The sequence below is a fragment of the Emys orbicularis genome, chromosome 4, assembly GCF_028017835.1.
Source record: "Emys orbicularis isolate rEmyOrb1 chromosome 4, rEmyOrb1.hap1, whole genome shotgun sequence".
NCBI lineage: Eukaryota > Metazoa > Chordata > Testudines > Emydidae > Emys > Emys orbicularis.
In genome coordinates, this window is record NC_088686.1 from 84,262,882 (window position 1) to 84,277,089 (window position 14,208).

Sequence of the window (14,208 nt, forward strand, 5' to 3'; positions counted from 1 at the left end):
GGGAACCTGTTCTGTGCAAAAAGGAGGCTCGGTCACCTGAGCATACAGTCTCCCATCCCATATTTTTAATGGCTCAATTACGCAAGATGCTGAGTGCTTAGACCACAATCGCAAAACACTTGAACACATGCTTAGCTTCAAGCCTATGAGTAGTCCCATTTACTTTATATACCACTGACTTCAATGGGACCACTCACATATCTAACAGTTAATCATGTGTTTGACTGCTTTGCTGCATCAGGGGCCAGAATGGTCAGCATCTTGTAGGATCAAGGCCTGTGGGAGATAAAAAGGGTGTTTTAAATTGTTGAGCACCAACTAACTTTATTCCAAACAGTACTTAAATATCTTAAATTTACAGTCTAGCAAAACAAGAAATGGCAGGCCATATCTTAATTCTCTCTCAATGCCAATTCAGGGATGCTACTCCCACAATTTTAGTCAAATGGGGTTCATCATTCGTTAGGGAACACCACAATTAAAGAAACAAAAAATCTATTAATAATGACTACCAACAAAAGCGCTGGTGTGGACAGTGGTGTCGATGGGAGACGCTCTCCCGCTGACATAGCTTCCATCACTCATTGGGGGTCATTTAATTATGCTAACGGGAGAGAGCTCTCCCGTTGGCATAGAGCGGCTACACAGGAGACCTTACAGCGGTGCAGCTTCAGTGGTACAGCTCTGCTGCTGTAAGGGCCGTAGTGCAGACATAGCCTTATTGTCTCATGGATAACCATGAGCAAAGGAATTTTGTTTAATGGTTGATGAATCCTGTTTGGTTTATCATGGACAACCTAAATAGTTTATAAATGGGCAGAGTTAAGTAATCTTAACTAAGGTCCTATGAAATCCAAGTATTTGACTTGGTTAATTAAAAGAAGCCAGTCAAAGTAGAGTCTTGTTGCAGGAAAATGAATGAAAACTAAGAATCTTACATTCAAATTAAATCCCATTATTTCTTGCAGTTTACCAAGATTAGCTCATGTTTCCTTTCTAGCAATATATAGTCTAAATATTCTGCCATTTAACAGGAGAAGCTGTTAATACCTTAAATTACAATACCGTTTCACTATCCCACTAAAATTATTACAGGAAAATTTTAAAGCAAATCCTTTGGCACTGCTTTTGTTAACGCCGTCTCACCAATGATGCTGAAGTCTAGGTGATATGTGGCAGAAGCAGTGCTGCATTGGGAGGCTGTTTCTCCTTGATGCTGTGTTGTGGCTTCTTTGCCTTCTCAGCTATCTTGTTGCTGCTGCTGTTTGCTTGTAAAGAGGCGAACTGTGCTGAACTGAGTGCTGCTTTTACTCCCTCAGTTCAGAGAGGTTTATTTATACCTCTCTTCTCTTTCCATTATCTTTCTGTAGAGGGAAGAAACCTCTCTTTCAGGGGCTTGGTTGCTTCAGATATCAGTCTGTCATATTTCAGTGCCTTAACAACTTTGTCTGATTTTAGTGTATATCTTCAGCTTATGAATATGCCGTATGCTACTGAATATGCAGCAGGATTGTAATTCTTCAACTTTATGGTTATTTTGCATTTGTCTTCGTGGTGGTAAATTAGCAGAACATCTTTAAGGATAGAATTTTAACTTTTTATTCAGTACATTTTTTGAGACCAATCCTTTGAACTCCACCAGGGCTTACAAGAAGTTGAAATTCCCTTTCAAATGAGTCCAAACACTATTTCCTCTGAGCTCTGAAAGTAATTTTTGTAAAAGTAAACAGTTCTTAAGAGTAGGGATGTAAAATGTTAACCGGTTAAGCATTAGTTTTACCGGTTAACCCGCCTTAACTGTTTACCCCCACACCGGCCGGATCAGCCCCAGCCACATGCCAGCCAGCCCTTTAATCAGTTAGCAGTTTAAAACTACTAAAAAATATTTTGTTTAAACAGTTAATTTTTTAAATGGTATTTACATCCCTACTTAAGAGTGTCTTTGAAATTAAATGGTCATCACAGATGGTACCGTCTTTTTCTTACCATTCTTGGAGAGAAGGTTCTTGTCTTTGAGTTTGGTAACTAGTTGCTTAAGCAATGCCAGATATTAACTGGAGAATTCGTTATCAATATTTTATATTAAAATGGCTTCTTAGTAACCATTAGTAACCAGTTATAGCATCAAATTATCTTGTTATATTTGTACATAAAATATCTCACTATTCACTCAACCATGAAATCAGGTAGTTATATGATGGCTTGCATTTAGATGCAAAACTGCAAATATCTCAAAAATAATTTTATGCCATTTTAAGAATTTGAGAAGCAAAGGTTTTCTTTCACCTTAAACATGGAAAGGATGGAAGTAACTAATATCTTCTGTAAAATATTTCCCAATCATAAATAGTCTCCTTCAAAATTTAAACCATGAAAACTTCAGTGTTTACATAGGAAATCAACTTCAAGAAGGATATTTCTAGAATTGTGTGTGTGGGTTTAAACTAAGGTTTTTCTTTGCAAAGAGGAGGAATAAGAGACCCACTTTTCCCCCTTGGTTTATAGTTCTGATAACACATCGTAAGCATTACTACTTTTTGGAATTTTCTGAAGAACATCCTCACATTCTTTTACACAATTAGTACTCTTTTTCAAACAAACACCTTATAACATCTGTTGTCTTGAGATAAAGATCATATCTATAACAAACTGGTATCTTATACATGAGGGATGTGTCCTACTCTTTGATAAGGCGTATTTGTTGGGTTGTTTGCCTTTTTGACCGCATGGTTCCTAGATTTACAACCAGCCATTTGTAGTACATTTACAACTTGCAATTAAAGACTCCTATCAAATATTCTTACAAGGCAAAAATCACTAACACTGATGTACATCTTTCAAAAAATAGAATATTAACACAAAAAAGGTATACATTTGCATTCCAGCAACTGTGTAAACACAACTGGAAGTTTTAGGGATGTGTCACTCTGACACACAGGGGCCTTTCACATTGATAGAAAGGAATTTTTTTAGCTTGAACATTTCATATACAGTAACTCCTCACTTAAAGTCGTGCCGGTTAACGTTGTTTTGTTGTTACATTGCTGATCAATTAGGGAACATGCTCGTTTAAAGTTATGCAATGCTCCCTTCTAACGTCTTTTGGCAGCGGCCTGCTTTGTCTACTGCTTGCAGGAAGAGCAGCCTGTTGCAGCTAGCTGGTGGGAGCTTGGAACCAGGGTGGACCGGCAGCCCTCCTATCAGCTCCCCGCTCCCCCAAGTTCCCTGTGCAGCAGCTGCCTGCAGTTCAGCTGTCCCTCCCGCCACTGCCCTCTGCTGCTCCTGCACTTCTGCATACCTCTACCACACTTTAATTAGAAAAAAGGTAAAGCTCGTTATTTAGGAAACTGTCTAAATGGAGCAGAATATGGTCAGTCTGTTTACTGCTAGAAAGACACTGAAAAGAGTATTTTAGCATTTCACTGCTCAGAGCAGTTTGTTTTCAACTACTCCTGCTAAGTGATGGGCTGATTTTGTTCTGAAATTAACTATCTTCAAGATTAAACAAATCATTTTTAATGCCTATATACACATAATGCAAATATATTTGCATTCTAAAGTATTTTTCAGGATACCTTGGTTGTCAGACAAACACATAGGTCCATCTCTCTGATAGTTGGCCACACGAGTCCTGTAGGGACAATTCACAGGTATTTGTAGGTAGTTGGGTCCTAAACGGTGTCGGTGAGTATCGGGATATGAGAAAAGACGACCCTAAAATCACAATGACATGTTGTATATTCAACTTTTTTTATTTTTAGTCAGAGTTTAAGGCCAGAAGGGACCACTAGATGATCTAGTCTGAACTCCTGTATATCACAGGCCACCACGCAGCACCCTCATGCTAAACCCAACAACCTAAATTAGACCAAAGTATTACAGATCACAGGAGACTAGACTATTGTGTGTCACGGGCAGAGAATAGGAGGACTGAGGTGTACCAATGCCTTAAGTCCCCACAATGGCAGGAAAATTAAGTGAGATATACTCAGATAATCCTGGAAAGTGACTAGCATCCCACCCCACAAAAGATAATCAAAACCTCCCACGGTCACTGCCAACCTGACTTGGGGGAAAAATTCCTTCCCAACCCCACATATGGCAATCAGTTTGACCCTGGGTATATTTTTCATGATTGCCTTTTGAAACTAACCACTGAAATACGCAGTTGTGTGATGAAATGCACATTTTGCAACATGGAAAATCATTTCATAATCCTTAATCCTCATATAGATAAAAAGTCAAAATGACAAGCTGTCCTGAACTTTCAAGGATTCTTTCTGAAATTCTGTTTGTGTCTCTCATAACCTCCATCCCCCTTATTTTTCTTTCATATTTCCGTGACAATATTGCAGTGACTTTATTTTTTAAAAGAGGCTTTGGAGTAGGTAATGTGGCATAAGCATAAGTGACTCCCTACATAATACTAGAAAAAAATTGTTTACTACTTTAGGGAAACAGAAATTAAAATCCCCACTGTAAACCAAACCAGGAAGGGGCTGACAGAAGGAGTGATCAAAAGAATGTCTAATCTGAAGATGAGAAAACTTGATATTAGCTCCACAACAATCACGTGCACTATTTACTATGGACTGCACCTAGCTCAAAAACTTACTAGTCAGTTAAAGCCTTTAATCTCTTATTGTTTAAGTAATCACATCAATTTTGTAAAAAGAACAGGAGTACTTGTGGCACCTTAGAGACTAATAAATTTATTTGAGCATAAGCTTTCGTGGGCTACAACCCATTTCATTGGATGCATAGAATGGAACATGTAGTAAGGAGATATAGATACACATACAGAGAACATGAAAAGGTGGGAGTTGTCCTACCAACTCTAAGAGGCTAATTAATTAAGAGAAAAAACTTTTGTAGTGATAATCAAGATAGCCCATTACAGACAGTTTGACAAGAGGTGTGAGAATACTTAACATGGGGAAATAGATTCAATGTGTGTAATGGCTAAGTTATTCCCAGTCTCTATTCAAGCCTAACTTGATGGTGTCTAATTTGCATATTAATTCAATTTTAGCAGTTTCTCGTTGGAGTCTGTTTTTGAAGCTTTTCTGTTGCAAAATTGCCACCTTTAAGTCTGTTTAAGTCAATTTTGTAATTGATTAAACTAGTTTCCTTCCATTAAATCATGGAAACAGGTGAGTCTTAGAATCCCTATAGTTCTAGGAGTAAGTGTGTGTATTGAATGAAGTATCTGCAGAAAGTAGAAGCCTCCTAGAATTATGGTTTGGGAGAAAAAAGTTGACTTGCAAACCAGGTTAGAGAAGTGTACAAAAAAACACTGTGCTCAGAAATCAGAGACCTTTTAAATTATTCATAAATTAATTATAAATATTTATACTTGAAAAAGCATAAAAAGCATAAATATATGCACACACACATTACTAGAAGTACTATCAGCAGTTACTTAAAATGGACTTCCATTAATTCTAAAAATTTGGGGGCTTGTTTTTGAGAAATGGCCTCTGATTTTGCGACTGGTAATAAATGCAGGTGTATTTTACACCACTTGAAGTGCAGTTATACACCACTGATATCAATGTAAGTGGCTGTAGACTATAGCCATTCTAGGCTACATACTAATACTGTAATTAAATTACTTATTTCCAAATGTTTGAGACATATTGACTTGGTTGTTCAATATTTAATTAAAAAGCCTGACTAAAGAGAGAGAAGGAGTTAAGAGGTGAATAAGATGATTAGAGGAAAATGAAAAGCTCAGCATGACTCTGTCAGAGTAATATACCGAGCTGCTCTGTTTACCTGTAACATTTTATCAGGGCTAGGCTCAATGCCTGGTGGCATGTTGCTTGGATCAAAGGCTATTTGTTCTATCTCTGCAAAATAATTGACAGGGTTCCTGTTCAAGACAAGTTTTCCCACAGGAATTAGAGGATAGCATTTTTGAGGCCAAACCTAGAAAACATAATACATACACTGTGATTACTACATGTTATAAAACACAGCAAGAAAACAGATTCAACTACCTAATGCAGTCATTGTGCCTAGGATTTAATCTTGATAATGAATGATATTGGGCGGGGGGAGGGGAAATATAGTAGTACTTTCCATTATAAGCTTTTGCTTTCAGCAGCTTATAAATTTGCCAAATAGTAACAATTCAGGTGGAAATTTTCCATGCTGTCCCAGGCTGATTTATTAAAAAAATAAACTATTTTTGCTCAAATTATAGATATATAGATATAGATATATATAAACAAACAACTTTCAAGAGGAACATTAGATAAAAGCATGCAGGGCTTGCCAATGTTAACATTTTTCCCTACAGTTCTTTTTTAAGCACTCTAGCATTACCGTGCTTTGAAGCAAGAACTTGATGATTGGCAGAGGATTAGACCTGATATCAGAGAGGTACATTTTACTGTTCCCCAGGAAAATCCACCCAAATTTAGCTAAGTTATGAGGCTCTGAAAAAAACACCCTGCCATCTGAACATGCTCAGAAGAGCTTGTCAGAAGCTTGCTGATACAATCATAGAACATGGTCCATCTATAAGAAGCATGCTCCCAGGCCCCTACACAGCTTCCTATGTGGTAGGTACAGAGCTTATGCTTGAGTTGGGCCCCAGAAGCAGCAGTCATCCCATCCTTTTGTCCTCAGGGAAGTTGTGCTGAGCAAGGAAGAGACCATAAGAGTCTCAACTCCTCTTCCACTGACTGGTGTTAATGCTTCATTCTGCAAAGTCATCATTATTGATGAAGGCTTCATGCCACTATTTTACATGATAGGGTAAACTGAGAGGCTGGTCAAGGTAGTTTCTATCAGAGCTGGGGAAAGAACTCAGGTTTCTAACATTGCATAGCCAAGCCTGATCCAAACAGCAATACAGCCTTTCAAAAAGAACCTTCCCAATCTATCTACTAGATCACAGCCCTCCAGAGCCAATACCAGAAACCAAGATTCCCAACTCCAAATATCTATTACCTACCTAGTTGCATAATCCACTGGCAAACTGTGTCAAATTACCCTATGCTGTTTAATAGTCTTTTCCTGCTACCAGTTACTCCATCTCCAATGGTAATAGAGGTCTGTGGTATGGATCTAGAAATCCTGGGCTCAAATCCTGCTCATTACCCCATTTCCTCCCCTCTTTTTTTTTCTTGGAGTGGGGGTGGAAGGAGGGACAGGAATAGTTCCACAGGATGGAATTTTTCTCTTTATGAAAAAAAACTGAAAACAAACACCTAGGAAATTACATGTTAAGGTTGCAAAGTCAAGCACTCAAATATTAGACAATTCCAGAATTAAGGTTGCCATGTGGCCCTGTTTTGGCCCCACTGTGTGTATTCATTATGATATGCTCTTTATTCACATGATCACATTATTTGACTTTAAGATTCCATCCTCATTCAGAGCACATAATGAATAGTGAATGAAGAGGGAGGTAGTAAAAAAAAAGAGGATTTTTTTTGTGTTCAAGACATTAGACTGGGACCCAGGAAAGGAAGGTCTATTGTTGGCTCTGCCACGCTCTTATGATGTGATGTTAGGACATAATGCATATGTGAAAGGGGAGAATTAAATTTGCACAAACAACTTAATACTGGCATTTCCTGACTGCTTGACTTTGTAACTTTAATATTTTTTGTATACACGCGCACATACATACATACATACACACACACACACACACACACACACACACACACACCATAGTTAGTTACCTTAGTTATATCAAAAGGATTAAATGGGAACTTCTCTGCTTCTTCAAATGTCATAACCTGAATGTAGAAAGTCCAGGATGGACAGTTTCCATTGGCAATGGCATTGTAAAGGTCACGCAATCCATAGTCAGGATCAGTGGAAGCCAATCTTCCTGCTTCTTCGACAGAAAGGTTTTTGATGCCCTGATCAGTCTAATAGTAATTAAATGAAGAAGTGACACTCATTACCATTTGTAATTAAACAAAACTGGCTATGAAATACCACAGGAATAAAAAGAGCAAACTGAAGAACTATTAGACTGTTTGCATATTCCACTTTACATCTGAATTTCAGCAGGTAAATTAAATGGCACTCCACAGTACAATCTGAACATTGTCCTCTTTATTAATTTGAGCTCAGCAAGATAACAGAATATTTTTAAAATAATAAAATTAGGTAATTGCTTAATGTACTCTTTGTTTGGTAGAATCATAGAATATCAGGGTTGGAAGGGACCTCAGGTGGTCATCTAGTCCAACCCCCTGCTCAAAGCAGGACCAATTCCCAAATAAATCATCCCAGCCAGGGCTTTGTCAAGCCTGACCTTAAAAACCTCTAAGGAAGGAGATTCCACCACCTCCCTAGGTAACCCATTCCAGTGCTTCACCACCCTCCTAGTGAAAAAGTTTTTCCTAATATCCAACCTAAAACTTCCCCAACTGCAACTTGAGACCATTACTCCTTGTTCTGTCATCTGCCACCACTGAGAACAGTCTAGATCCATCCTCTTTGGAATCCCCTTTCAGGTAGTTGAAAGCAGCGATCAAATCCCCCCTCATTCTTCTCTTCTGCAGACTAAACAATCCCAGTTCCCTCAGCCTCTCCTCATAAGTCATGTGCTCCAGCCCCCTAATCATTTTTGTTGCCCTCCGCTGGACTCTTTCCAATTTTCCCACATCCTTCTTGTAGTGTGGGGCCCAAAACTGGACACAGTACTCCAGATGAGGCCTGACCAATGTCGAAAAGAGGGGAACGATCACGTCCCTCGATCTGCTGGCAATGCCCCTACTTATACAGCCCAGAATGCCGTTAGCCTTCTTGGCAACAAGGGCACACTGTTGACTCATATCCAGCTTCTCGTCCACTGTAACCCCTAGGTCCTTTTCTGCAGAACTGCTTCCTAGCCATTCGGTCCCTAGTCTGTAACAGTGCATGGGATTCTTCCGTCCTAAGTGCAGGACTCTGCACTTGTCCTTGTTGAACCTCATCAGATTTCTTTTGGCCCAATCCTCTAATTTGTCTAGGTCCCTCTGTATCCTGTCCCTACCCTCTAGCGTATCTACCACTCCTCCCAGTTTAGTGTCATCTGCAAACTTGCTGAGAGTGCAGTCCACGCCATCCTCCAGATCATTAATGAAAATATTGAACAAAACCAGCCCCAGGATCGACCCCTGGGGCACTCCACTTGAAACCGGCTGCCAACTAGACATGGAGCCGTTGATCACTACCCGTTGAGCCCGACGATCTAGCCAGCTTTCTATCCACCTTATAGTCCATTCAACCAGCCCATACTACTTTAACTTGCTGGCAAGAATACTGTGGGAGACTGTATCAAAAGCTTTGCTAAAGTCAAGGAATAACACATCCACTGCTTTTATCTCCTCATAGAAGGCAATTAGGTTAGTCAGGCATGACTTGCCCTTGGTGAATCCATGCTGACTGTTCCTGATCACTTTCCTCTAAGTGCTTCAGAATTGATTCCTTGAGGACCTGCTCCATGATTTTTCCAGGGACTGAGGTGAGGCTGACTGGCCTGTAGTTCCCCGGATCGTCCTTCTTCCCTTTTTTAAAAGATGGGCACTACATTAGCCTTTTTCCAGTCATCCGGGACCTCCCCCGAACGCCAGGAGTTTTCAAAGATAATGGCCAATGGCTCTGCAATCACATCTGCCAACTCCTTTAGCACCCTCGGATGCAGCGCATCCGGCCCCATGGACTTGTGCTCGTCCAGTTTTTCTAAATAGTCCCGAACCACTTCTTTCTCCACAGAGGACTGGTCACCTTCTCCCCATACTGTGCTGCCCAGTGCAGCAGTCTGGGAGCTGACCTGGTTCGTGAAGACAGAGGCAAAAAATCATTGAGTACATTAGCTTTTTCCACATGCTCTGTTACTAGGTTGCCTCCCTCATTCAGTAAGGGGCCCACACTTTCCTTGACTTTCTTCTTGTTGCTAACATACCTGAAGAAACCCTTCTTGTTACTCTTAACATCTCTTGCTAGCTGCAACTCCAAGTGTGATTTGGCCTTCCTGATTTCACTCCTGCATGCCTCAGTAATATTTTTATACTCCTCCCTGGTCATTTGTCCAATCTTCCACTTTTTGTAAGCTTCTTTTTTGCATTTAAGGTCAGCAAGGATTTCACTATTAAGCCAAGCTGGTCGCCTGCCATGTTTACTGTTCTTTCTACACATTGGGATGGTTTTTTCCTGCAACCTCAATAAGGATTCTTTAAAATACAGCCAGCTCTCCTGGACTCCTTTCTCCCTCATGTTATTCTCCCAGGGGATCCTGCCCATCAGTTCCCTGAGGGAGTCAAAGTCTGCATTTCTGAAGTCCAGGGTCCATATTCTGCTGCTCTCCTTTCTTCCTTCTGTCAGGATCCTGAACTCGACCATCTCATGGTCACTGCCTCCCAGGTTCCCATCCACTTTTGCTTCCCCTACTAATTCTTCCTGGTTTGTGAGCAGCAGGTCTAGAAGAGCTCTGCCCCTAGTTGGTTCCTCCAGCACTTGCACCAGGAAATTGTCCCCTACACTTTCCAAAAACTTCCTGGATTGTCTGTGCACCGCTGTATTGCTCTCCCAGCAGATATCAGGGTGATTAAAGTCTCCCATGAGAACCAGGGCCTGCGATCTAGTAACTTCTGCTAGTTGCCGGAAGAAAGCCTAGAGGTCAGATTCTGTATTCCCCTTTATGCCACTCAAGAGGCATAGAAGGGGCATGAATGGAACAAAAACGTCCCCTAGGGTATATCCTCTGAAAAAGAGGGCTTCCTACCCAGCTAGAGCTGTTCTACACAAATCCACCCTCCCCTGTAAAGGGTGTTTTGGGGTGAACAGAGGGCAAGAGGGAAGCAGTCTCTGGTGTTGAAAGACTGATTCAAAGTATGTTCTTGAGAATGGTGCTGTTTATTTCTGGAATATTTTTCAGTGCTTAGAAACTGCATTCTCATTTCGTTGTGTTTTGGAGTGAAGAATAAAGGCTCAGAGTTGCCTCAACAAAGCTAGGAAGGGCCCAAGGATTCAAAGGCCTACACTAGCAGTAGAAAAAGCAAGTTCTCAGGGAACCTCTTTTGGTTTTATACTGGGAATCAATGCAACAGCAATAGTTTCTGGAGCCTTAATTAGCTTAAGATCCTAAGGACATTTCAGCACCATCTTGGACAGGCTAGGCCCTAAAGCTCCCTTCTAGCCTGGGGACAGGGATCTGAGGGCTTTGGTTCCAAAGAGCTACCAAAACCAGAGCCCTTGAACTTGAGGTCTTTGGCTTGACTCCAACTGGAGCTACAACCACATTAGACTTAGTCTTATCTCTGGCAAGTGATGGTAAGAATTCAAATTGGCTCAGGGGAATCCTGAGGTGGAAACTTTAGGTGCTAATGACAGCCAGTCCAGACCTTGCATGTAACCCAGACCATGGATCTCAGATGGTTCTGCAGATTTTGCCTGCTGAAATGTCAGCATTAGGAAGACCTGGAGCCTTGCTTGACTGATTTTATGGACTTCAGATGTGAAAGCCCAACACACTTAACACCCATCAGGAGATGTGATTCCCCTAAGCAAAAAGGGAGTAAGCACTGGACTCCAGAAAAATCCTGAATAAGAAGTGCATCTACTGAATCGCTCTCTGGACTATACCCTAGGCTGTATGAACCAAGGAACCAAGTGCATCACATGCACAAAATAGACTAAGATGCCATAAAAGTTTCTGAAATACACACAACCCCCACCCCCCAAAACCTTACTATACTAGAAATTATTCTTAGTACTTAAATAAATGTATATAAAGAACTTTAAGGAAAATAAAGTGTGATAGGGTTGGGCATGGGCATAGGTAGGATTCCTACATCTGCAATGAATGGCAGCAAGAAAGAAGTTCAGGATTGTTCCTCCCTTATACAACCTCAGACCCAAAGCCTACAGTGTCATAAGAGAGCTGCAGCAGAGACAACCAGCATGGTTTTCCAGAAGGTTCTGGAAGCTCACTGTGTAAACACCTTGAATACCATAACTGGTAACATACCAAGGCCTTTGAAGAAGAAACTCTGCTAATCACAGCATATGGAAAGCAGAGTGGAAATCAAAGCAGGGACAACCTGGCCCTTTATATATGTTTAATGATAGATCGAAAAGATTCTTGTAATAACAGACAGTAAAGCATATGGAAAAACCTTTTATAGAGCTCTTACATTCAACTATTACTCTAATGCCTGTAAAGAGCTTTCCTGAATGAGACCTGCAAGATTATATAATATTGCCAAGACTTGCATAAAAATTTGCAGAACCAACTATTGCAAAACATTTTGCCGTATCGTACTTCCAATTTATAATGGTGGATTCGTATTTAGCACAAAGTATTTCCAAGTAGGTAAACTTAAAACCAATACCTTAGCATGAAACTTGCAGTAAATGGCTTTGCCATGAGCATTAATCAGTTTAAAGGTATGGGATCCATATCCATTCATATGACGGTGTCCATCTGGAATACCACGATCACTGAACAAGAAAGATACCTGAATAAAAGGGATAGGCAATTCTAGTAATTAGTAAACTGATCCAATATAAAGTCATTAATCCATAAACAGCACCCAGGCTCCTCTAATCAAAGGTATAAATGGAAATGGTCTTATACTGAAGACTATAATGACTGTTCATGTGCCAAGACCTGTTTGACTAATTTCTTGTTTGAAAACTTCTGAAACATAATCACAACAGCTCTAATAACTGGATCATTGAAGATGCTGAACATGCAATAAAGTTAAGTCTATATGAAATATTTAACGAAGTGAAAGATGGGCACCAACCTAATGTGTGATTACCATGATTTTTTTCCAAGAGGAATAAGTTAGCTACTATAGTTTTAGAGCTAACTGTGACAACTTTTCCAGCAAGCACCATATTTTGAACTTAAAAAAAATTAAAAAAAAAAAAAGTTAAAATCCTGAACAAACCAGTTTTAGCAAAACCCTTCAAGGCAGAGTAATTCCATGCATAGCATTCAATAGCCACAGAAAATGCTGTTTGTTCTTGAATTTGGGGTTGCACAAAACCCTTTAATATCAAGCACTTTCAAAGTTACTGAGCTTTTCAACCTTTTAGAAATGTTTACTTTTACACTAACATTCCAAATGTATACCACACTCTTTATATACTGTTTTCTGACCATCACTGTTTCAGAAGAATTAAAATTTATGATGTGTGCTGATATCAACCCCTAAACATTTAGACAGAAGAAAAAATTACAGCTTTATACAGATTTAAAAGTATATCAGCATTATCTTCCCAGAAATATTTTTAAATTTTTTAAATGTTAATTTTCTTATACTTGGTTGACTAAATAGCAAGTCTTTGCTGTTTCAGAATGGTTCAGCTGCTTTAATTCAATACTGATGGTCTTAAAATCTTTACTTTTGTGTTGGTCCGAGTAAAATACAGCTAAGAAAAATAGGGACACTAGATAATCATTTTAATCATTAGCTAACTTTACATAAAAATGTACAAAGACCCAAAACCTAGTAGTTACAGTTTAACAGGTGGCTAAAAGTATATAATTTGAGTTTCACTGTATTTCAGTTAACTGTTAATAATTTAAGATTATTATATAGCCTTATTGGTCCAAAAAGATATTACAAATTTCCAGACTGTCCAAGAAACTGAAATGTAAAAAAAAAAAAAAAAAAAACAACACATGACTTAATATACGAGTTCCCTGTTCATGGAAGAATAAGTTGAGTTCAAAACACAATAAGCTCCCACCTGGTGCAGAGATTCAGGGCGAAGGCTCCAGAAGTCCCATACCATGTCTGGATCCTTCAGATGAGTCTGAGGGTTCCTCTTTTGGCTATGTATAAAGGATGGAAACTAATTTCAAACAAACAAACAAAATTAAGATGAATTTACTGGAATTAAAAGTTTGAAGATATTGCAAAAACTGACAAAGTCCTCTACTATTATGCTCAGGGTCCCTTTACATACTACTAGCATTTCAAGAAAACAGATCACATAGTAGCTTGATATACAGAATCGATTTCAGCCACAATAAATGGTATATGGCTCTTGACTTAAAGTACATTTTAAGCTACTTTGGGGCAAGTATGAAATCATCAGCACTTCAAGATGGTATTAGGAGTGACAGGTCAGAGTTAGAGGTGGGAGAAGCTGTAACAAAAGGAAAACAGAGCATTGAGGAGTTTTCAGCTTTGTCCAGATACTACCAACAAAACGATTATGTTAATTTCGCCCTCAAGC

The 14,208-nt window shown here is 39.5% G+C and overlaps 1 protein-coding gene across 1 annotated transcript in view; it reads right to left on the minus strand.

Annotated features, from left to right (window-relative positions):
- CAT (catalase) overlaps positions 1-14,208 on the minus strand; it is a 40,798-nt gene that overhangs the window by 5,919 nt on the left and 20,671 nt on the right. The window contains exons 5-9 of the mRNA XM_065402836.1: positions 13,717-13,821; positions 12,348-12,473; positions 7,701-7,892; positions 5,779-5,931; positions 3,576-3,714 (exon numbers count right to left, since the gene is read on the minus strand). Coding sequence (XP_065258908.1) covers positions 3,576-3,714; positions 5,779-5,931; positions 7,701-7,892; positions 12,348-12,473; positions 13,717-13,821 — 715 coding nt within the window. The remainder of the gene's footprint in view (positions 1-3,575; positions 3,715-5,778; positions 5,932-7,700; positions 7,893-12,347; positions 12,474-13,716; positions 13,822-14,208) is intronic.